Source organism: Sycon ciliatum, chromosome 7 (assembly GCF_964019385.1).
Source record: "Sycon ciliatum chromosome 7, ocSycCili1.1, whole genome shotgun sequence".
In the NCBI taxonomy this organism is placed as follows: domain Eukaryota; kingdom Metazoa; phylum Porifera; class Calcarea; order Leucosolenida; family Sycettidae; genus Sycon; species Sycon ciliatum.
Window position 1 is genome coordinate 15844347 of NC_088649.1, and position 24426 is coordinate 15868772.

A 24426-nucleotide genomic window follows, 5' to 3' on the forward strand; every position below is an offset into this window, starting at 1 on the left:
CTTTCCCTCAAATTAGTGAATTTTGTACAGCAGTAAAACAATAAATGTAAAAAAGAGAAGAAACACATGAGAACGAGTTATGCAGCAACCTTCCAGGACTGTAAATACTGTATAGCAGGAAATTTTCGTACGAAATATATTTTCGTACGATTTCGTACACCGCCTTTTTGTACTAAACTTAATTCCGCATGTGTTTACCGCTGCCTGCATGAACTTGGTAGTCCTCTTCTGCGAGATCGCTTTACTTCTGCTCTTGTTCTGCCCCCCCCCCCCCCCCCCGACACCTGATATGGCTTCAGTGCGACCTCTTATTTACGCGTTGACAGATGTTAAAGGGGAACTGTCACCAAAATTTTTCTTTGTCTTATCTTGTAGTTCTTTGGCTCCTGATCAGAATGGTGTTATTCTTTTTTCTCTGCGATGACTGGAAGTGGGTGAAAACTTGAAAAGAAGGTCCCCAAAATTGTCCCGAAGTACCGAGTGACGTCACGCCGGACTTGACCCCCACGCGTACATTCATCGTCAAAAACGAAGTCCAGCCCGTGTGCTGGTCGATCGAGCCAACTGTTTGATGTACGGTGCATGCTTGCCTTCTGAACTCGGGTACTGATGTGTACGTTGTACACAATGAGAATGCCAAAAAGGGACAAAACAAACACAAGTCGACAGCAGTTTGTCGCACTGGTACTTCCTCCACGAAGCTCCAGCTCTTTTTTCCTTTGTGATTACGAAGGAGTGGAATGATGTTTGTCTGCTGTTAGTGTGACACACATACCTCGTACTTGAACATTTTGTCGTTGTATCGAAGGTGGCGGTGTTGCCCACCCGGCTCTGAAATGAAAGGCGTTGGAGTTTGTCAACTACATCTTCAACAACATCGCCAGCTAAATTGCCTTCACGTAGCTACATTGCGTTCCTTTGGGGCTCGGGTTGGTGGTGTTATCGCCGGCCGGAGGAGTACTGTTTTCTGCATACGCGCTCATCATCGTGTTGTTCCTCACACGAAAAGTTCAAAACAACGACGTACTTCCGTGCTCACAAATAAAACTTAGATCCTCAGCTGCTTTATATTTTGATTTGGCTGTGTAGCTGCACGTAGGTCTCTGCCTCTTTGGCATTCTCCTTCGGTACGGCGTACCCATCTGTGTTAAAGTTCAAAAGGCACACGTGTACTTTACATCGGAACAGCTAGCTCGATCGACCAGCACACGGGCTGGACTTCGTTTTTGACGACGAATGTACGCGTGGGGGTCAAGTCCGGCGTGACGTCACTCGGTACTTCGGGACAATTTTGGGCACATACTTTTAAAGTTTTCACCCACTTCCAGCCATCGCAGAGAAAAACAGATAAGACCATCATGATCAGGCGCCAAGGAACTACAAGATAAGACAAAGATGTTTTTTGGTGACAGTTCCCCTTTAATTAAAGGTTGCGAGAGGGCCACAAAAATCGGAGGCTTTCCCACGTTTCTCTTCCAACAAATGCAGTGTACAATGCCTCGATCTTACTACGATGGACTTACTGGAGACAGCGTTCACTTGCGCACCTGCACTAAAGACAGTTCACTTTCGTCCCAATGCAGTCCACCGGCTTCTACCTCGTCTTGATGACTCAAAGGCGACTGGACCCGACGGTATTTCCGCTCCGTCTTGAAGGAATGCCATAGGGAACTTGTAAAGACACTATCTCAGCTCTTTGCTTCCAACAAAGAATCCAGCCACGGAATTCCACTTGGAAAAGTCTTCCACGAGCGGGGTCAGATTCGAGTCGTAAAGGGTGGGGGAGGGTACATCAGATCAATCAACGAGATGCCAAATCCCGAAATCCCATTGGCCACATCTCAAAAGACAGAACTACGGAAAAAAAATGTTTTTTTTCTCCAAAACATCCACACCACGACTTACATGACCTTTATTTTGGTTGTGGCGTCGAACAGCCCGACAGGTAGGTAACCCAATTGAATACGGCTCAAATATCTGGGAGAACAAAGTAGAACTCGGATAAGATTTTTATTATTATTATATATTTGAGGGATGACCCAGATGCAGGTAGCCATTTGAGGCGTTCTCCACTGGTGCGATATTGAATAGGTAGCATAACAGGGGGGGGGGGGGTAGAATAAATTAGCCAGGCACATGGAATGAGACAATAAAACTTCAAAGGAAAGTGTAATGTGCGATTACTGCTGAGGTGTAGGAATGCCAGTGGTTTTATGGGCATGCTCATGTGTATATAGACGTAATTTCTTCTTAAATTCCTGCATGGAGTCTGCAGGGAGTCTGTAGGGGTTATCTTCGGTGGTAGACAGTTCTAAAGTACAGACATTCTAAATAGGAACATAGACTTTGATAACGATTCGTATTTAGGTAAACTGATTTGAGCCAGCGCAAGCGAAAAGGGGCGTTATCCCGCTGCACGTGATTTTGAGAAAATTGCACTTCAAGTGAATCATCTGATTTCCGGCTGTCACGTTCGGATCGAACTTGAAACTGTGCGTTTTCTGTGGTTATGTGTGAGATACGTGATTTCTTTGGAGCAAATTCACTATGTCGATAGGAAAGTCAACATCCTACAGCTCCTGTAGAAGAAAACCCTGTCTAAATCGACCCACATACCACGCATTGGCGATCAAAAATCGATCTATCGAGAGCGCAACCTCCGCTGCATGCGCAGCATGCGCGAGTGTGAAAGGTAAAGGAACTTGCTTTCAGCGCAGCTGCCTTCCTCCCTTCGGTTTCCCCTGAGTCATTGGGTTGGTGTAGCTACTCACCATGAGCTACCGTAAACGTTTCACCATCAAAAAAGCGCTGAAATCTCTCCTGGCCTGAGAGAAGATGAGGCTGAATTGTTTGGTGATAGAAATATTATCAACACCTAAGAACAAAAAATTAGTGTATATAACTGCTCCTTGCCAGACTTTGACTTCATATTGCATCCTGATGATGGCAATTTGCCGAAACGTTGAAAATGATTCTGTGAAATGAAAGGAGTTGTGAATTTGCAGTTTGCAGGGAATGAGCATGTGTGCTCACCAATTCTCTTCGAGTTATGAAGCTGCAGGATGCCTCACCGCTACTTCGTTATATTTTTTAGGTGCTTGAAGTTGCTCATATGTTGCTCAGACGAGTACGATCTGATTCTTCGTCAAGGTGAGACATGTCGCAGTCGATCCACGTCGGTCCCGTGGAGAACCGGTCACATTTGAGTATGCTCAGAGAATGCGCTGATCGAGAAATTATGTGGAATTTGAAACTTACTTGTTTCTTTGCTCAGCATACTAGACAACTGAAAACTTTAGCGGAAGATCCCAAAAACACATATTTAGAATTGACCATTCTGACCTCTCAATTGAATATAAGATGTAGATGTTAAGGGTTTTGTTGCCTACTGATGTCTATGTCTCTTTAGAACCAAATTTTATGACACTAGATCAATTTTTGAAAATACCGATTTTTCGCCTGAAAATGGTAGGAATCCAGGTGGTTTTGGGTAGTCCTCAAAGGGTGCTACTGTCCTGGACATGAAAATCCGGTCGGTGTTCAAGCGACCCATGGGCGCTGGCCATGCAGCCGTGAGTACGCACACCGTGCACACATTCATTTCTGCGCTGTAGCGCTGTAGCATTTTTGGATTGTGAACGTGAACTATGGATTTGGTGTGAATTTTGGCACGTGTCAATGCATATTGCTGGAAGTGACTATACCTGTACCCGGTACCAGTCAACTTTCCACCATTGCAAGAAAACACACAGTACACCCAGCAGAAGAAGAAGAGAGAGGAAAAGAAACAGTTGTGTTATGATTGTTTTATTTTATTTATTATTTATTACAGCATCTCATAGCACAGTGAGAACACCGGCCAAAACAAAGAGAGAGGGTGTTAGCCAACCACGGCAAGGAAGGGAGAAGGGGAGGAGAAGAAAAAAAGGAACCGGCATGGATAAGTAGTGATTGCAACAAAATGAGAAACACAAAATCAAAGTCAAGTTATATTTGCAGAAGCTGGGAAGCTGGGCTAGTATCTGGTGTGACCACCATTATTTGTGATGACTTCCTGCAGACGCTTTGGCATGGATGTTGCGAAACTCGCCACATCGGCAGGCTGCAGCGCTCCCCAATCCAGATCCACGGCCTTTCGCAGCTCATTCGCAGTTTGGCAGTTGTGTGCTACCAGTCGTCGTTTCAGCAAGCTCCAAATGTTCTGGATCGGGTTTATGTCTGGTGAACGAGCAGGTTGAAACGCAATGATCGGCATGACGTTTTCGAGGATGTGCTGCTGCGCGTTAGGTGACAGAGACACAGTGCCGAGGACGTGCACCCTCGCCGGATGCTGTGACTGCTCAGCAACAGGCACAGAATCGCGAGGAAACCAGAACATGATCCGACCGTCGGGGCCGGCAGCAAAACAAGCTTCGTCGGCGGATACTATCCGGTCGAAGGCGTGGCCTTGGTGGAAGACAACCCACGCAAGACGGTGGAGCTGGTGTGCCTCTGTGAGGACGACTTTCCTATGCGGACGCCCAAAGCGATGGGCTTCTGATAGGCGCCGTCTCACCTGCCTAGCACCTACTGATTCGGCTGCTGGACCAACATTAGCCAAATCGGTTGCTGCTTTCTCCCTGCTGGAATAGCGGTTGTTTTCAACAAACTGCTGGATGTGCTGAAGTTCGTCAGGGCCTAGTGTGGGCTGAGCGCCACTCCCCGCTTTCGTCTTCACTGTAACACCAGCCTCGACCTACTCGATAGTATTGTTTACCTGAACAATGCAACATAGAGAAATGCATATTTGAGTAAATGTCGCTCTCATTCTGCTCGTATATCCATGGCTTTGATATTTTGCATGCTTACTGGGGTTTTCTTATTGCCGGTCAAGTCGTGAATGCGCCTGCTGCTCAGCCCAGATCGGTAGAGCCACATGGCGACTCATTACCTCCACCAAACCCACTGCGAAGAAGAGAGTCCTGTTTGTTGGAAACTTGATGCATGCAATTACTGCAGACCAGCTGAAGGAGTTCATCGCAGCAAGAGCAGGTGAGGCTGACCACAACATCCAAGTGTTTGACATAAATATATGAGCCCCAGCCAGCAGAAACCTGAACATGTGTAATTTTTTCAAAAATTATTTTTTCGCTCGAAATTGATTCTACACTATTAATCATTCAAGTTATCAAGTTTGGTGACAATCTGATAAGCGAAAGCATGGAAAATAGAGTTTGAAGTCACACAGGTCAAGATTCAGTACAGTTGGCGCAGCATCCATGCCCAGTGACTCCATGCAAGTTGATCCTACAGTTTCTGATTGTGATGTGGAACAAGTACATGTAAGTAAATAGAATGCAAGTCAGGCTTGCCCTCTTGGTGCTGCAGGCATGAGTAGTTCAGAAGTGTGACGATATTCCGTATACACCACTACCTTCTTTACAACACCAGAGTGCAAAACGATACTGATTGGTGGCTGGCCTTCCAAATTGTGTTCAGGGATCTCTGTGCTGGCAGTTTGAGCATTGTCCCAAAGCTTGCCATACTGATAGATGTACTGACCAATACCACTGACATCCACTCCCTTGCACACTTTCACTCAGACCATGATTTCAGCATAATTGTATTTCGATGATATGAGCGAATACTCGCGTTGTGTAGCACGTGAAGATGTTGCCCCAAAGCGTTCAACCGGTTTGACTTTTTAGGAATCCCCTTTCTCAGCACAGGGAGCAGCCAGCTTGGCATCGTCTGGCAAGGTAGAGTACTAATAATACTACGCTCTGTTTTGCGCCGTGAGAAGCCCTCCATCAGTGTCTGCAACATCATTGTTGTCGATGTAGAAATACGGATCGCTCAGCGGGTCGACATTCAGCTTCTCCTCGCAGTCGCTATTACTCCAGCACTGACTATCGTCGCCACCAGTATCTAGTGTCGATTTTATGAGGGCTCTTCGTTGCTATGAATATGAGACTCGCCACTGCTGGACAAACTCAGCGAGATCGCCACCAAAGAAATAATTCTGATCGCGAACTAACTTTCAGCGCCGCTTCGTACAGGGAGTCTCACGCTGACAACTCTCGACCTAAGTCCTTGTCGCGACACCTGTCGCCATCGCTGTGTCTAAACTCAATCTCCGTTTGACGAGCTCTCACCTAGCGCTAAAATCAATTGACCAGACTCATTTGAAGAAACTTGAAACTCCTTGGACAACGAAGACACCCACTCGATCGAAAAAGAATCTTCAAAAGCAAGCTCACTGCGCGTCCCAAACTTTGACGTCACATTTTGATGATTGATATCAAGTACACAAGTGCTGGTTTTCGCTGGCCGGGGCTCATATATTTTTTAATCCTCCACTGTGCGTAATGTTGCCAGTGCAACGGAAGAATTGTTTCTCATCAACAAGCTCTTCTGGCCCAGGGCTGTGTACACAAGGGAGTAAAACTTCGATAAGTACACCCAGTCTGATGCCCGTGGAGATCAACAACCAGCGCAGAGGGGAAGCTTTGCGAAAACGAATTGTACAAGGCGAACGCCAAACTCCTACTGTACTCCTAATGCATGACATTGTGATAGACTAGTTGACTACAAAACAAGTTGTTTCACACGATAGAAAGTTTCGCCGTATGGTTCATGGCAGCTCATCAGGTGTGCAATTTGAAACTCGGGTATTGCGCCAATAATAAATGTAGAAAGGACGAAGGACATATGGAAACGAGTTAAGAGTAACTCTGCACCACTGTAAATAGATACTAATTCGTTTTCGCAAAGCATCCCCCTTCTGTATTAATCTTTGATATTTCTCAGCCACCTAAGCTGAGTGGTGTGCTGCTTTGCTGCTTTGAATTGTAGTGAGACCGCTTTGTCAAATATCCTACTGGTCTCGTCATCGTCCAGTAACAAACGACACTCTTTGTTCCGTTGGGACTGTAGCTTTCGCTCATTTTCGTCGCACTTACCTTCCCCTCTTTGTCCTCTCCTTAACCTTGAACCTTCCGAGTTGGAACGCTACGGAGATGTGTTGAAGCTAGATGACAGGACGTCGAATGTCTCAGTACTCTGTCAGTTTTGTGCCTAGTTGTTGCACTTATAAATACAGCCTCTGTGCTACGCGTACGAGTCCACAATGGAGGAAACAGTTCCGCACGTAGATTGAGTAAATTACGGGTTATAGTTACGGGGGAGGTTGGAATCCGCGAGCGGCAAAAAATAATAATATTTCATAATATTTCTACCCCAAACCTGCGCAGCAGGATGCTCAAAGGACTATTATTATTATGCTCTATTCGCGTTAGCATCAGTGAGCTTATAAAGCTCACATATAGCCTTCGCTTAAGCCGCAAGAAGGAGCAAGTGAGCGCGAGGAAGCGCAATGCACACAGAGCGTCAAAACAAAACAAAACAACAAAGAGAAAAAAGAGACAAGCTGCAAGAAGGAGCAAGTGAATGTGAGGAAGCACAGTGCACATCAAGCATCAAAAAAGACAAGATGGAAACGCAAAGTTATGTCCATTGTTGCATTATCGGCTGCATACAACCTTCACCAGGTCCTGCCACAGGTCCTGCCACTGGGGGCGATCTGGGGCGAGCTGCTGCAGCCTGTTGCAGTCATCTCCATTATCTATATATAAAGGTATAAATATTGTTTCATTAGCAGCTACATACAGCCTTCACCAGTTCCCGCCACTGTCGACGGTCTTGGGCAAGCTGCTGCAGCATGTTCAAGTCATCGCCAGTTTCTAGGGCGGTATTATTTTTCAGCTTTTTGAGATCATTATTGAGCGTTCGCGGGAGCGTTGTTCTTGGGCGTCCCCTAAAGCTGGGGCCGTTACCCCCTAAGAAGTAAGCTCCCATGGCACGTCTGGCTGGGGCTGCCTCTTCCAAACGCAGCACATGACCAAACAGCCTCCATCTAGCATCTCTGATGATTTGGCTCACGGCGCGAGATTCTGTGCGTTTATAAAGGGAAGTGTTCTTTATTTTGAGCGGGTATTTAATGCCTATCACTGTTCGCAGCTGCTGCCTGCGAGTCCAATTTCTGCTCCTGTGTCCCCGTGAGACTCCATGTGCCACAGTTATAAAGCAGGATTGGTAGAATGAAGCTATTATAGAGGCGCACTCGTAGAGACTCTCTGATGTGTTGCCCTCTCAGCCATATCACCCACATCCGGTGAAGTGCGCTTGTAGCCAACCGCTTTCGTCTGCCTATGTCCTCATCCACTCCAAGCATCGAGCCCAGCTTTATTGTGTGTCGCCACTGTTCCTCTATTCGATCCTTTTGTCTGCTTATCATGGTGTGTTCCGTCTTCCCCTCATTCATCTTCAAGTTCCACTCTGCTAACGAAGAGGATATTGCAGGAAGGCAATTTTTTAGATACTTTTGGTCGGTATTGATGAAGTCCACATCATCTGCATATTCCGACTCTCCGGGCAGAAGCAGCTGGACGTCTCGGTCTGGTCGCGGCGGTAGACGGTTTTGTACCTCTCTTAACGCAGCTTCCAGGTATATCGTAAACAATACCGGCGACAGAGAATCTCCCTGTGGAGTCCCATTGTATGTTTCAAGTGGCTGGCTCAGGATGTTGTTAAGCCGTACTTTAATGGTTGTATCCGTAAGTAAGCACTGAATAAGATGTAATTCGTCCCGGTTCACAATAGTCTCCAGCACGTTCATGAGCTTTGGTCTTGAAATAGTGTCAAAGGCTTTCGACATATCAATTCCCAAAATGGCGATATCTTCCTTTACTCTTTGGCATCTTGCTGCCAACCATCTGTAGGAATACACAGCATCCGCTGTACTTCTCCTGCTGCGAAATCCGCTCTGGCAGGGCGAGAGGTATTGATCAACTGCCGGCTTAATACGCGTCAATACGATTAGAGACAGTAGCTTGCGTAGTGTATTTAGAAGGGTAACTGGCCGCAAATTTGCAGGAGGACCTCTCTTCTTGCCCGGTTTCGGCAACGGGACCAATATACCATCACCAAGCTGGATGCGTTGATCTTTAGCGTAATTATTGAATAATGTGGCTATGTTACCATGCAGTGATTGCGTCCCATACTTCAGGAGCTCAGCCGGGATTCCATCGGGGCCGGATGCTCTGCCGTTATTTAAACGTTTTGCAGCCTTGGACACGTCCTCAGTCGTTATGGATCGGTTCAGTGGCATTTCACTCCTCTCCAACACAGTTGTTGCTAGTGCCTGGTCGCAGAATATAGTTCTGAAGTGTTCCTTGACCGCTTCCATCGATTCCGCAGGTTGAGATATAATTTTGCCTTCAGCATCCTCAACGATAACCGGTGATTGTTTCTGACGACGGAGTAGCTGGGTTGCTTTGAACATCTTTGCGTCATTCTTTATTCTTCCTATTTCTCCCACTCGTTCATCAAGCCTGATCGATGCTATCTTGAGGCATTCCCGCCGAATCTGGTGTGAAATGCGATTGCGTTCTTGCTTCATCTCAGAAATCTTCCCAGCGTCTTTGCAGTTAGTGAGATCCAAACGTAACTTGCGTTTTTTTCTCGGCTAGCTGTTCAATGGCACTGTTATAGCCATTTGTATGTACTTTTCTTCTTTTTTGTACTATGCCAATGGATGATGCAGCTGACTCCTTCATAATGCCGGTGATCTTCCATGTTGTCCATCTCACTGCATGTCAATTCCAGACCCCGCTCGATTGCCGCTTGGTATGCCTCCCTCTTGCTCAAGTCACTGAATTTCTCATTGGTCTCCCTTGATATGCATGGCGCATTCAATTTCTTGTAAATATTGGTCAGGTTGACTTTAGTGAGGACAAGGCGGTGGTCACTCTCCATCTTTGTCCCCGCATATGACCTCGCATCTTCCACCACAGAACGCTCACTATTCCGACAGAATATATAATCGATCTGGTTGTATATGGGTATTGCTGAACCACCGTCTGGGTTGTGACGCCATCCTGTCCATGTTGTGATATGTGCCGCACGGTGTTGGAATGCAGTGTTGCAAGCAAACAGGTGGTTGTCCGACGCAAAGTCAGACAGAGCCTGTCCACTGTAATTGCGGCGGCCTCTTGAGTGTGCTCCGCAGCACGACAAATCATGTCTCCCCGTAGCTGTAACGGAACGTTTTCCAACTTTTGCATTGAAATCACCTATCACGAAAAGCATGGCTGATGATGGAAGCTTCTGAATTGTCTCCAATAAACTGTTGTAGAATTCATCCAGACAGGCAGGATCCTCCGCAACGCGTCCAGATGTTGGTGCATAAACGTTGATAAACGAGCACAGAGTTCTATCGGACAGCCATAGCTGCAGCACAGCGATCCGGTCAGAGATACTCCAGTATCTGTGAATTCGGGGCAGTAAACTTATTTTTACGGCGAATCCAAGTCCATAGTGTCGAGAGGTCGACGAAAGACACAGGAGTCGATAATTATCAATAATTCCATCGAAGCCCTGAGAGATTTTTGTCTCTTGCAGGCAGCAGAGTTCAGCTCCATATCTTGTTAGGTCACAAATAAGTTGATTTTTTTCAAATTTGAATTTAGTCCACGAACATTGAAAGTTCCGACGTGAAACAAGCTACTCTTGTTTCTACGACTGCTACTCAGAATACTGCGGGTCCTCAAACCCACCTGCTGATTAGCGAAAGACATAGGCCATAGGGTTCAAGAACAGAACCACCATGGCTGAGAGGCGTCACTCTCTCATCCAAACGCCCGCAAAGGACTAGTTTTAAATTTAGGAATGAGCCACCTTAAAGGTTGCGAGAGGGCCGCAAGTTATGAGAACTCGGAGGCTCTCACGTTTCTCTTCCAACAAATGCAGTGTACAAGGCCTCGAACTTACTACGATGGACTTACTGAACACAGTATTCACTGGCTCACATGCACTAACGACAGTTCACTTTTGTCCCAGTGCAGTCCACCTGCTTGTACAGTCCATTCATCGGAAACTGGCCCGCTGGCTTTTGAAAGTCGGATTTGGACCGAATTGAGGATCAAAAACCCACTTTAAATCTCAAAAATCTGGGTTTTGGATCTGTTTCTCCATACATTTTGCCATTGCATACCTGTCCTAATATTGTAAAACCTGGCTGAATTTCTATTTCCCTGTTCTTGGACTTTTCTGGCCTCAAATGTGGCAAGGATTAATTGCACGGGTCACACAATGCAGGATGTACTGTTGTTTTCACGATATGTACAACTATGTGAGAGAGACACCAAAAAGTTAGGGTGCCAGTTTCCAATGAATGGACTGTAGCTCGTCTTGAATTCCTCAAAGGCGACTGGACCCGACGGTGTTTCCGCTCCTGTCTTGAAGGAATGCGCCAGGGAACTTGTAAAGACGCTATCTCAGCGTGGGGGGGGGGGGGGGTAGATGAGATCAATCCCGAAATCCCATTTGCCACATCTCAAAAGACGAGAACTACGCCAAAAATGCCGTTTTACGATACATGCACAACATGACTTACAGGTTTTCTAATTTGGTTGTTGCATTAAACAGCCCGACTGGTAGGTGAACAAATGGATTATCGTCCAAATCTCTGGGAGAACAAAGTAGAATTTTGATAGGATGTATAATCACTTTCTGGAATAATTTCTTATTACTCTATTTTGCATGCTAGTTTGTAGGTGGAGTGTGTGGGTTACAGTGAGGGCTGCGTGCCACCCGCCTGTGTAGATTCACACAAAGTGTAAGTTACAAAGTGTGAAGAAAAATTAATGTAGAACTGTTTCTGATGGGATGACGACTACACCATAGCTCAGTGGTTACAGCATCACTGGTTACAAGCGAGGGTCCCTGGATCGAGTCCTTGAGGTGTCGGTCAATTTTTTCTTCAGACTGTTCTCCTTTGTGTCTTACCCTCGAATTAGTGAACTCTTTATAAGCAGCTATATAAGCAGGGTGGCCAAGGATGTTTTGGGATACGTTAACCGTAGCAGACACCAGAAACCAGATCTTGCGATACAAGAGCTATCACTAAAGCAAAAGAATATTCGTCTGAGTATCAACAACTCCACCGACCCAGCAGTCAAGGCCAATCTGAAAAGACAGCGAAATGACCTTCAACACACCATCAGAGACAAGTGTCGAGCCAATGCTGAGGCGCTTCTGGAGGCCAAAGCAGCAGAGAGTGTGAGAGGCTGAAGGACGGGGCATGCATGTTTAAGGCTGTGCACCTCATGAGACGACGGAAAGCCCAGAAACCGGCTGTGGGGGACGAGACTGGACGGTTTGCTGGCAGCGACGGTCAAGCGGCAGCTATCGTCAGAAGTCACTTTATGAAGCCGTTTCTTTCAGTTGCATTCGGGTAAAAGTCAATTAGGCTGAGAATTGTTCTCAAGGAAAAATTCGCAACACACCGTCGCCAGTATAAAACATTAGAAAACTGTTAGAAACTGGAAAGCAGCCGACTCGTGTAGACGGATTGTGAACGCGAGAATCTAATCCTAAATTAGAATAAAAATAACCCCGCTCAAGTAACATGCCTCTGTTCTTGCACCGAATCTCACCAGCATTATCAATATGTCTCTTAGAACTGGACAGGTTCCGCCAACCTTCAAAGTGTCACATGTCAGTCCATTATGTGGCGACCCAACCCTGCCCCAGAACTATCGTCCAGTGTCTCTCCTCCCTATTATCTCCCGTATTCTGGAGACAATGGTTAAGAGACAGCTCACTGCCTATTTGGAGGCACACCAGCTATTGCCCGACAATTTGCTTATAGCAAGCACCATTCGACTGAGGATGCACTTGTGTTAGCTGTTAGTCTATGGTCCACCGCTAGATTCAAACGAGAGTTCACTGGGCTTGTTTATATGTCAAAAGCTTTCGACCGTGTTAAGCATGAACGTCTAGTTACAGTTTTGTTTTCCCTTGGTATAGCTGGAACTGCCTGGAATGGTTCGCTGACTACATCTTAGGGTGTTTCCAGAGTGTCAAAGTTCTGGACACTGTTCGTGAATCCGTCAGTTGCTCCCATGGTGTTCCCCAAGGTAGCATCCTTGGGCCACTGCTTTTTGTGCTCTACACTAGTGAACTCCACACCATACTGCCACCGTCTGTATGTTGCGGATTTCTGTTCGACTAAGATTTACGCAAGTTGTTGTATTTGGTTCTTGTCTGGTAGAGTTCAGTGTCTGATGTCATATATGGTCTAAGTGTACGCGCGAATATGGTATGGTGTTTTTTCCGTTGTCTTTTTCTCGAGTCTTGTTTTCGTTTTTATCCTCCTGTGCCCTCGCCGTTTATTATTGAGAAGTGAATACTAGTATTGAAGCTAACTGAACGGAGTGTTGCTGTGTGGCGGGGGCCAGGAAGAGAACAATTTACTATTTCATGTACAGCACCAAGAACTTGCAGATGACAATGTCATGGACTGCTCCAATTCTGACCCTGCTATGGTGTGCAGAACCCTCACGCAAGCCATTACAAACCTTGCTACCTGGCTGTAGGACAATGGCCTGCTCCTCAACACTCCCAAGACACAGTTGCTCTTCATTCGGCCACGAGGCGCAGCTGCAATACAACCGGAGGTCTTCTGCAATGGCGAGAAATTCTGTGTGACCCCTACAGCCAAGTACCTTGGTTTAGTCCTGGATAATGATTAATCCTGGGCTCCGCATGGGGAGTATATTGGTCGCAAGACAGCGCGAACAATTGGTCAGCTCTGGAGGCATGGACGAGGTCTGAGTTTGCTTCCCCGGCGAACATGGTTTCTGAGCATGATCCTTTCCCTGCTGTGTTATGGTTCAAATCGTTTCTTTCCAGGACTTGGCGCACACCTGCTTGATCAAGTCTCCAAACTCTCCAAGACGGGTCTACGGTCAACCCTCCAACAGCGTAATCTCGTGCCCACAGCTCCTCTTCTATCCCTGCAGGTGTCCCCAGCCTACTGCAACTGCTAAATCAAAAGTTTCTGGTCCTAGTTCATCGGTGCCTCCACCACAAAGCTAGCCCCCTGCTTTAGGAGATGTTCACAGGCACTGCTCCAGTTGGCGTCCCCAGCAACATCCGGGCAACTTGAGGGCAGCAGTCCAATCTGCTATTTGTGCCTTTTCTCCGCGGTCCCTTCGGGCGACGTTCCATCCGGTTCGTAGCAAGTGTCCAGTGGAATGCTCTTCCCGTCAGCGTCAGAACTGAGGGTGGAAAGTGGACCTTCCAGGCTCTCACACATGCACTAGATCTAGAGGTGATTGCAGCGGAGCAGTAACTCAGTCAGCTACTCTCACATACTGATCGATCTCTGTCTCGATATCTTTCTCTCCCTCCCCTCACCCCCCTTCTCACTCTCCCTCCTCTCTCCCTCTCCCTCTCTCTCTCTCTCTTTCTCTCTCTCTCCCTCTCTCTCTCTCTCTCTCTCTCTCTCTCCCCTCTCCCCCCTCTCTCTCTTACTCTCACTCTCTCTCTCTCTCAATCTCTCTCTCTCTCTCTCTCTCTCGTTTTCTCCCTTTCCTCTTTTTTCTCTCTGTCATACTGTATCTACGACCTAAGCTTGATTTTTTACTTCTTCCCCACTCATCTACTACCATGTTCATGATCATTAAGAGAGCATGTCTCTCTTCCAAGAAATGCAGTGTACGATGGACCTACTGGACCCAGCGTTCACTTGCGCACCTGCACTGATGACAGTTCACTTTCGTCCCAATGTAGACCACCCGCTTCTACCTCGTCTTGATGCCTCAAAGGCAGCTGGACAGAACTACGCAAAAAACCTCTTTTCCGATACATGCCCACCATGACTTACAGGGTTTGTAATTCGGTTGTGGCTTTGAACAGCCCGTCAGGTAGGTCAACCAGTTGATTATACCTCAAATTTCTGGAAGAACAAAGTAGAATTTGGATAAGATGTACATTGTACGTCAAGTGTGTGGGTTACAGTGAGATCTGCGTCCCACCCACCGGTGTAGATGAGAGAAAGAGAGAGAGAAAATGATAGAGAGAGAGAGAATGAGAGGGAGAGAGAGAGAGAAACATAGGGAGATGAACAAATTAAGGAGATACATCCGGTTGATTTGACGTTGCACTGTCGGGCTAATAATTATAGGATTACAAGTACATTGATTTGTAACTAGTTGGATGAACATATTGCCACACGCAGAGCCTTCCAGCTCTTACGACAGGCAGCTGTTGCCCGGAGCAAATGGAGATCTTCCAGAGTCAGGAATCTACCCTGCCCGGCTTTCTGCAGATCTTGATGCGGCATGCTGGGAAGAGTGACGCGTGGCCGGCCAAGCCATCTGGTGCTGTTGTTTGCGAAACAGATTTCCATTGCCGATACTGCGGGGTTGATGGTGGCAGCCGCAAGATGTGACCAAATAGACGCCACCTGGCATGGCGGATGAAGATGCTGATCTCCGCCATTTGGCACCTCTGGTACAGTACTTCATTGGAGATGCGCTGTGGCCATTTGATGGCAAGGAGAGACCGCAACTGACGTCGGTGGAAAGCATCCAACTTCTGGAAAGCAGATTGCGTGAGGCGCCAAGTGCCACAGTTGTACGCGAGGACGGGTAGGACGAACGCCGGCTACAGTCACAGGCGCAGACGCTCACTCACAGCAGATCTCCGTTTCCAGAGGTTAAACATCGAAGTGAAGGCCGCTGAAGCAAGCTGCTTCCTTCGTGCTACGTCAACTTCGTCGCCAAGAAGAGATCCTAGTTTTTTTCGGACCATTCTCCACTCCTCACCAATCCTTTCGTTGCTTCTGAGCACCTGAGTACGTTCCATTTTACTTGGGTTGACACTCACTGACCCTATCAATATCAACTGGAAATGTAATATCATCAAACATCCAAATACTATCTTATATTACCCGAATACCATAATATCATTATGATTATCAACTCCCTCAGTATTTAAAGTGTAGCAATAGAATCACACCATCTATCACAATATCAACATGCAATAACTATCATAACGTATCGCATTCGATATCCATACTTATCCTGTTTTCTTTTTTCCGTCTTGCATGTTGCTTTCTGCCTAAACATCAGCATCTTGCAGATTTGATATCTGCTTACCACCACTCAGCATAAGCGAAATTATCAATCATTTGATTGACGATGACGCGAAAATGCAAATAACAACAATAAGTCAAACAATAATTTAATAACCAGCGAGGAGACAACAATTTGATAACCGCAAACAGTAAGGCCATCATTTTTTGATAGGTATGTTTCGCGTCGTCCGCACGCATACGTTTTGATTTTTTCGGAAAAAAATAAAAAATTGAACATGCACAGTGAGTGTACGATTGTGCGAGTCATCAGTGTGTACAGGTTGCATACGGCGAAGCTGGGATTCAGAAATGGCCTCTAGCCTAGGCCAGCGCTGGTAAATCGTTTGTTCGGCATCTGGGAGCAATATTCTATGAGCTTACACCAGACCGCATGGATCGCCTAAGCTGAGAGGATGCGTTGTTCCGGAGCTCTTTGCACCGCTGCTGAAGTCTGAGTACAATATTCCAGCGAAGCATAGGCACCATGACCAATGGTTGCCTCCTCTGTCCAAAGTGAATATTTACTCATGCTGATAACCCAGATGTTGTGCTTCGATGTACGATTTTTCTTTCGAATGTACACCATGCACGAGCTATTGTGCTATGTAAAGCGCATACACCTCTGATCAGCCTTTTTTTATTATTTTGCAACTTTTTATTTTTTCCACCTCTCGCATATGATTCTGGAAGTTGAACTGACGCGAAACATAGATATAAAAAAATGATGGCCTAATACTAGCTGGATCGACATTTGTGTACACTTTATTCATGTAATGTAAAACTGTGGAGAAAATGTGCAATAAAACGATGAAAAATGTGAAGAAATTTGGATTGAAACACGTATTTGTACAACACTCATCAGGAATCACATTTTTCATCGTTTTATTGCACATTGTCTCCACAGTTTTACATTACATGAATAAATTGTACACAAATGTCGATCCAGCATGTATTACTGGTTGCGGTTATAAAACAATTATTTATGATTTTAAATAGTTTTTACTCGGTTAAGGAGGCAATTTAATAATTATGGTAAAAGTGGAGAGAACAACATATTACGAGTTATGACAAACAGTCCACCAACGTGACCAGATCATATGCAGGCAGCGAGTGCGACAAAATGGCACAAAACTTACAAGGAGTACGGAGACATTCAGCAACCTGACACCTAGCTCGAACACTTCTCCAAGGCGCAAGCCAACAAAATTCCAACTTGAAAGGCTCAGGGTCGGACATGTCCAAGAGGGTAGGAAAGCATATTTTTGTTGGATAGAATGACTCCTCCATTCTTCTATGCAGTCATACTACCGTATTTCTGCAAATGGTAGGCCGGTCTACTATTTTTTCAAACTCCTTTTAATTGAGGACGGTCTTGTATTCGAGGACGGTCTTTTCTTCTTTCAACCCAGTTTGACCCCGGTCTTCTATTTTTCGCCACACAGTTTTACCCCCATTCTTCCATTTTCTTCTACACAGTTTGAGCACTGTCTTCTATTTTTCCCACAGTTTGAGCACGGTCGTACGACTCATTTAGTATACCCGGTCTTTCAATAGGACACGGTCTTGTCTTTTTTCAATCACCCCTGCCCCAGCCTTGTATTCAAGGCATTGTATACGAGGACGATCATTTATTTGCGGAAATACGATGATTGTACACCCTTGAGAAACACCTCAACTTCAAAACTATGTATTTGTACCGCTGCCTGCATGGACTTGCTAGTCCTCTTCTAGAGATCGCCATCCTGCGAGAGCACCACGTGGTCTCCACCATTGAGGAGATCACCCCGAAGTTGAGAGGTGCCAAAGTGTTCTCGATCGTCGACGTCAAGTGTGGGTACTGGAATGTGGAGCTCGACGACGAATCCAGGTACCTCACCACCTTCAACACACCATTCGGGCGCTACAGATTCCTTCGCATGCCATTCGGCTTCAAGATGTCGCAAGATGTCTTCCAAGCAAGGATCGACCAGACGTTCCAAGGGTGCCTAGATGTCGCCGGCATCGCAGACGACATTGTCACATACGGGACGCGAGACGAGGACCATGATCTCAACATGCAGCAGATGATGGTTCGCTGCGAGCATTCTGGTCTTAAGTCAAACCAAGACAAATGCCGCATCAAAGAGGACAAGATCAAGTTCTTCAGCATCATCTGCAGCGCTGACGGATATCAGACGAGGCACTTTTGAAAGCCTTGGGTCCCTACGGGAAAGCCGCTAGTACGGTACGTCATGGGCACATAACGACCCGCCGAGGTTTGAAGGTGGCGTCTTGTGTACGCTATGTAATCTTCCACCTTGCTCGCCATGCACTGTTTATTCCGTCGTCCGTCAGGACACCTGGTGGTCACATGTTCTCTGTACGGTACACTGATCAGCCAAAGACCTGCAGACTGTGTGATTCACCAGGCCACCTGGCTACTCACTGCCCAAAGGGAAAGCGTTCAGTACGGGAGAACGAAAAATCTCCACCAAATAATGAGCAAGCAAATGTGCAACAGCCGGCTGTACGTTCGTACTCTGATGCCATAAACGGCTCCCAAGCTCCGCCACAAAGCGAGCGCGAGGTAAAGAACCACGGCAACACAGACCAACCAGCCATAGCAGCAGACGTAACAGTCGAAACCTCAGCGGTGGACACACAGGCGGGGGCACCGGCAGATGGAGCGGTGATCGAGCCCTATCCTGGGGTATCCGAAGTGCTCATGGAGGTACCTGCACAAAGTGCAACACCCACAGCTCCCAAACACCCACCAGTCTGTGGAAAGACCAGTCACCAGTCTCCTGACACACCACCCAGTGCGTTTGTTCTGGCAGTTGGCAAGCACACATTTTGCACAACACCTGCAATGCCCAAGCAACCCGACCTACAGGTCCAGTGGGCCAATGAGGCTGCAGCGCTTGAGCAGGGCCAACTGGCGTCAAGGATTGCATCACGCAGTAGTTTGCTAGGCCGCAAGATCACCATGTGCTCGTAAGTCTTAGTCAAAGTTAAACACGGACAATGAGGTTAACCCTTTGCGTGCTGAGTACGAGTTAACTTGGTTGTATTTTTATTTAAATTCGCAAACCGAACGGACTGAACATGTCCAATGACAAGGAAGTGAATGAAGTCCAAATAACCCAGGAATGGGGACAGAGATGAAAAGAAAATAATGGGAACAGAAGGCTCTCGGCAAAGGAAGAAGAGAAAGGAAGGAAGGAAAAAGAATAATGGAGAAGAAGAAGAAGAAGAAGAAGAAGAAGAAGAAGAAGAAGAAGAAGAAGAAGAAGAAGAAGAAGAAGAAGAAAAATCGTGGTCACGGCGAGAAGAAAGCTTTTAGCAAAAAGACAAAGGAAAGGATGAAGGAGAAAATGGGGAGACACATCGTGGTCACGGCCAAAGCCAGAGTAGCGGCAGGACACAGCATACAAAACAACACCAGGAACAAGCAGGCATGAAGCATGGGCCATGCCGGCCCAGAAGCGGGAGACCCCGAAAGGAAGAGAGAAGAGAAGAGAAGAGAGAGAAATCGAAGCATTGCACATCTACATGTACGCCCACACATCCACACACCCACACATCCACACATCCACACACCCACACCTACACCCACAAACACACACACATACATGTACATACCCACACCTACGCACCAATACACACATACTCAGACACATACCCCCCCCCCCCCACACACACACACGCACATGCGCGTGCACACACACACACACACACAAACACACACATACACACCTCAGACCTCAGACGTGCCCATCGCGGAAGCGATGATAGCGAACAGCTATGTTAGACATAGCAACTTGTGCTGGGATTACACCATTCAACAGCTTGCAAGGCTGATGAATTGACCGCCACTATTTTTAGCCTGGTATCCACCACACAGCTGTTTGAAGTGACTTTTTGTGGCCAGTGAATCCCTATTTTTCATTTTTCGATTTTTTTCTTCACACACACACGGCTGTTATGCATGCATAATCCAGCGACATTATGTACGGTACGACATTTTCCCGTCGCCCCAGTGATCATGATGCTGTCGTACGCGACCTTGCTGCCTTTTTCAAATCTCTGGAAATATTCGACAAGGTTTCGCCTATGTTTCTGTCGATTCCAGCCGTTTTCTACGTTGGATTCGCGAAGTCTAAGCGAATTCACCTTCCTGCCTTCAAGCTGCGGAAGCAGATATTTTGATCGTCAAAATGCGCAATGGGAAAGTGAAGTTACGATCTTTTTCGTTTCGTTCTTCCTCGTCGTGCCGGCCATTGGCGTTTATCAGAATTGGCTCACATTCGAGGCTTCCTCCGAAGGGGTGCAGAATTTTTGGCAGCCTTCAAGCCAATTTTCATTGAAAGGTTTGTCCTTTTCCTACGTCGTAGTTATAATTTCATTGCCGCCCAGATTATCGTTTTCGTGCCCAAGTCGATTTGCGTGGCGTACTTGGACGTCAATTGCAAGTGTCTGCTGATAATGCAGGACGAGTGGAAGTGTGTTCTCCTGCCTCAATGTCTAACGAAGACCCCGGTTTCGTCCGCCATAGGAGGGATCCGTGCATGCTTCGTTCTGGATGTTAGCAAGTACAAATCAGACATGCATCCAATGAATATTTTTTGAAATCCATGCTTTCAAAATGTATGTAGAAACAGGACATTGTGTAGAGATTTTAAATGCCAGAGATGCAAGATTCCCCATCTGTCTGAGGCATGGGTTTTTTGTATTACTAGTGTTACTGCAGATTTAGGCCACGCACAATGTAGTCTTTCGACGATCCTGCTGAAAAGCACACACTTGCATGCGTAAAGACCATACTGAAATACTTCAAGTAATTGAACCACAACAAACGACAACCATGATGCAGCTTATATATCTTGCACTACATCAGCACTAAGCACAGCATGGCACTCAGGACAGGGCCGCTGGTGATGGCCGTATACGCGTACCCGGTTTTACCACTCTCGGCGTTCATGATAATTACATGTAACATGTTCAATATGCAAATGATTATGTAGAACACTAATAGGCTATCCTCGTACACTCCTCACTAGAGTCCCTCCTAAACTGCTTTCTGCTTTAGTGAGGACTACTGTACAAGCTGCATTATGCAGAGTATCTGTTGCTACCGGAGTGTGTAGCCAAAACAAACAGGTTATTATTCTGATGCGAATGAGATACACAGCATCACGCATCTTCATGACCGTGCCATTCCTATGGAGCTGGCTCAGGGCTTGATGGCAATGCAGTTCACCTGCTGAATTGACAGATGTCCATGAATTCATTTTAAAATAACAAGTCGGTCAAGTGAGAATTCAAGTCGGCAGGAATAGCGCAAGCTCCCACGTAGGGAGCAACACACAATTCCCCAAGTATCGCCGAAGTCGCATCAAACTCTTCTTCACATTAATTACAATACGGCGAATTACATCAAAGCTGTAAGAAGCTAAATAATTCTGTGACTTGAAACAAGCATTGATAGAAGAATAACACCTATAGCAGGTCCATGTGCTTTAAAAGTTGGAGACCGGAAGATATCCTCTATTTGTACACTAACAACACCAACATGGAAGCGTTGCGGGCAACCAACTCCGCCATGCTATGACACTTGATGATGTATTGTGGTACTTTGCTTATCACTGCAAGCCCACTGGTTGACTTGATCATCATCCATTGCTACTTTCATGACGAAGATCAGCAGTGCAACTGTGGCAATAAATATCACCGCCTCCAATGCCGCACTTATTGGAGGAGCACATTCTACTGGAAATGAAACACTTCAATGTTAAGTTAGTGATGATCTGGAATAGTATGGAGAGTAGGGTGGTGAAGGGTTACACGCAAATTCAACATCCTTGCCGATGAGCACTGTGGAGCATGTGCAATGCAGAAACTGCTGTCCAATAGTATACAGAATCTGATTTCCAGCAATCCTAATATCCTCACATTGATCCCAAGGTGAAGAGCACACGCATGAAGAGACGTACATGTAGCTGCTATGTCATCAACTTTGCGTTGAGAGAGTAGCAGACGATCGAATTCTATCCTTCTCCAAGATGAATTGCAATCAGTCTAACGATTTATTTGTGCTCTTTTCTTATGGACGGAAATCTGGCTGTAAGCTGTCCTCAGGGGAGAACATGTTCTAGAATAAGAGCAGTGGGGTTCCATCTGTTCACGTCATGATGGTAGTGAGTCAAGCAAACGTGCCCCCTTCTTGTTCCGAAGTTTCAAACACAACTAATTCCATGATGCACTACATTACTAGAATTTATTACACTGCATCGTCTTGAAAACAATTCCTGTATTGACTGTATTGACTCCAGGACATACTAACTTCAGTACTTCGCCGAAGGGAGGCTTCCAGGTCTTGGTGGTAGACTTATTCTCCTCCAGCATGGCCTCATACGACCTCTCCAAGGCACGAATCCATCGCCCCAAAACAAAAACTTTCTTCGATAAATTTGAAAAATGTGCAGAAAGACTGCACGCGTCGGCACGCTGTGCGTACGCGAGCTGTTGCGATGCTGGTTGCTACGGTACGCCGCCATATTGATAAATGTCGCACTCAGAACAGCCGTGCACACACACCACACCACATACTCCGGCATACACTGGCTGTTGGTAACCACCCAGGAGAATGAAAGAAAAGTCAGGAAGAGTCCGAGAAAGAGAAGAAAGACGTGTGCGACCATTATCGTCGGGAAGTGAACCCGCAACCTCTCGATTGGAAATCGACTGCACATACCACTGCACCATATGGGACACATACACACACACACATGTACATTGACAGCCACACATACAATTGCTTTGCAATGTTCTCAGTTCATAGAAGAAACGGGACTGCGGCAGCACTGAAATGACGAGGAACAGAGATGGAGCGAATACTGCTTGGCAGGTTGTTCCAGCATAGCGCACCCTGGAAGGCGAATGTCCCCTTTCCAGAGTTGCTGCGGGCGGGTGGCAGGCAGAGACCCATGCTGGAGTCCAGGCACGTGGACCGGCCACAAGCTGGCAGTAAGAGAACCTGCTCAGGACTTGCTTGGCCGTAACGGCAGCGCCATGCAAGGAATGCCAGCTTCTGCTTGTACACTTCGGTTACCCGATACAGTGAGAGGCGCTCCAGTAGGTCATGTGCGGATGTCCACGGCGGGCGTCCGAACACTACACAGGCACCACGGTTTTGCAGAACCTGTAGTCGATGACAGTGCCTGGCTGCCAGAGATGTCGAAAATGCATTTGATCCATATAGAAGATCAGGCATTATGATGGACTGGAAATAAGTTATCCGGCCCTGTGTGCTGAGGCAACGCCGCATCCTCCACAGGACTCCGATCTTTCGTGATACACGGTGTGCACAGCGGGTTACGTGGTCATCCCAAGACATGTTGCTATCAAATGTTACGCCAAGGTAAAATGAAAAAGGAAATGGAGATCACCTGGCTTTTAGAAGCATTCAGGATCAAGCCACGGTCGTTTAGCCAGTTAGCAATAGCTGAAGCTGACGCAGACAGAATTGCAGACACTTCAGACTTAGTCGGTTTGCTGCAAAGACAAAGCTTGTCCTGCAACATAGGGTATTTCCCGAGTGTATATGTTGAACAAAATGGGGCCGAGCACAGATCCCTGTGGCACTCCGCAGGTGCAGAGAGTGATAGTGCTGCGTGATGGTCCGATACACACACGCTGGGTCCGTTCGGAGAGGTAAGAAATGAACCACCGCAGGGCTGTGGCCGTGACACCAACATTGAAGAGGTCGAGAATTAGTTGGTGATGTCTAACTTTATCGAATGCTTTGGACATGTCCAGTAAGCAGACACCTGTGTACATTCGTTTGTCCCGGGCAGTATGGATACGGTTGGTGATGAGAGCTAGTGCATCCTCACTGGAATGGCCGCTGCGAAATGCAAACTGAGTGGAGGGAAGTGACTCCGTGATGTTCATGACTGATACAAGTTCCTTCTGCACCAGCTTCTCTAAAAGCTTGGACAGGATTGGGAGAAGGGAAATGGGACGGAAGTGAGTGGGAACTGCTGGGTCACCAGCTTTATTTAGCGGTGATACGTGTGCAAGCTTGAAGGCAGAGGGTACTGTACCACGGGATAGTGAGGCATTGAAGAGAGCAGCAACAGACGGAGCAATGATATCAGCACAGCACTTCAGAAGTACTCCTGGGATGCTGTCACTGCCTGTGGCCTTGGCTGCATTGATGCCTCTCAGGAGACGATAAACAGAGTTGGTTCGGACATACTGGAAAGCTGATAACGCTGTGGGGCGTGATGGACCCTGTGGCATGGTGAGCACAGGGGGTCTATCATTATCAGTCACAACTTTACTGAAGGCTGTGGCGACATCCTCCACATCACACGTTGGCTCAATACGTTGGCGAGTTCGAGATGTTACAGTGTTGATGATATGCCACAGTTTGCGTGGATTGCGACTATGTTCAGCACATTGGATTTGGAAATACTCAT

At 46.7% G+C, this 24426-nt stretch overlaps 1 protein-coding gene across 1 annotated transcript in view; it reads right to left on the reverse strand.

Moving 5' to 3' along the window:
* LOC135821646 (leucine-rich repeat-containing protein 15-like) overlaps nucleotides 1–24426 on the reverse strand; it is a 101235-nt gene that overhangs the window by 54453 nt on the left and 22356 nt on the right. The window contains exons 5-7 of the mRNA XM_065334645.1: nucleotides 14711–14782; nucleotides 11435–11506; nucleotides 1906–1977 (exon numbers count right to left, since the gene is read on the reverse strand). Coding sequence (XP_065190717.1) covers nucleotides 1906–1977; nucleotides 11435–11506; nucleotides 14711–14782 — 216 coding nt within the window. The remainder of the gene's footprint in view (nucleotides 1–1905; nucleotides 1978–11434; nucleotides 11507–14710; nucleotides 14783–24426) is intronic.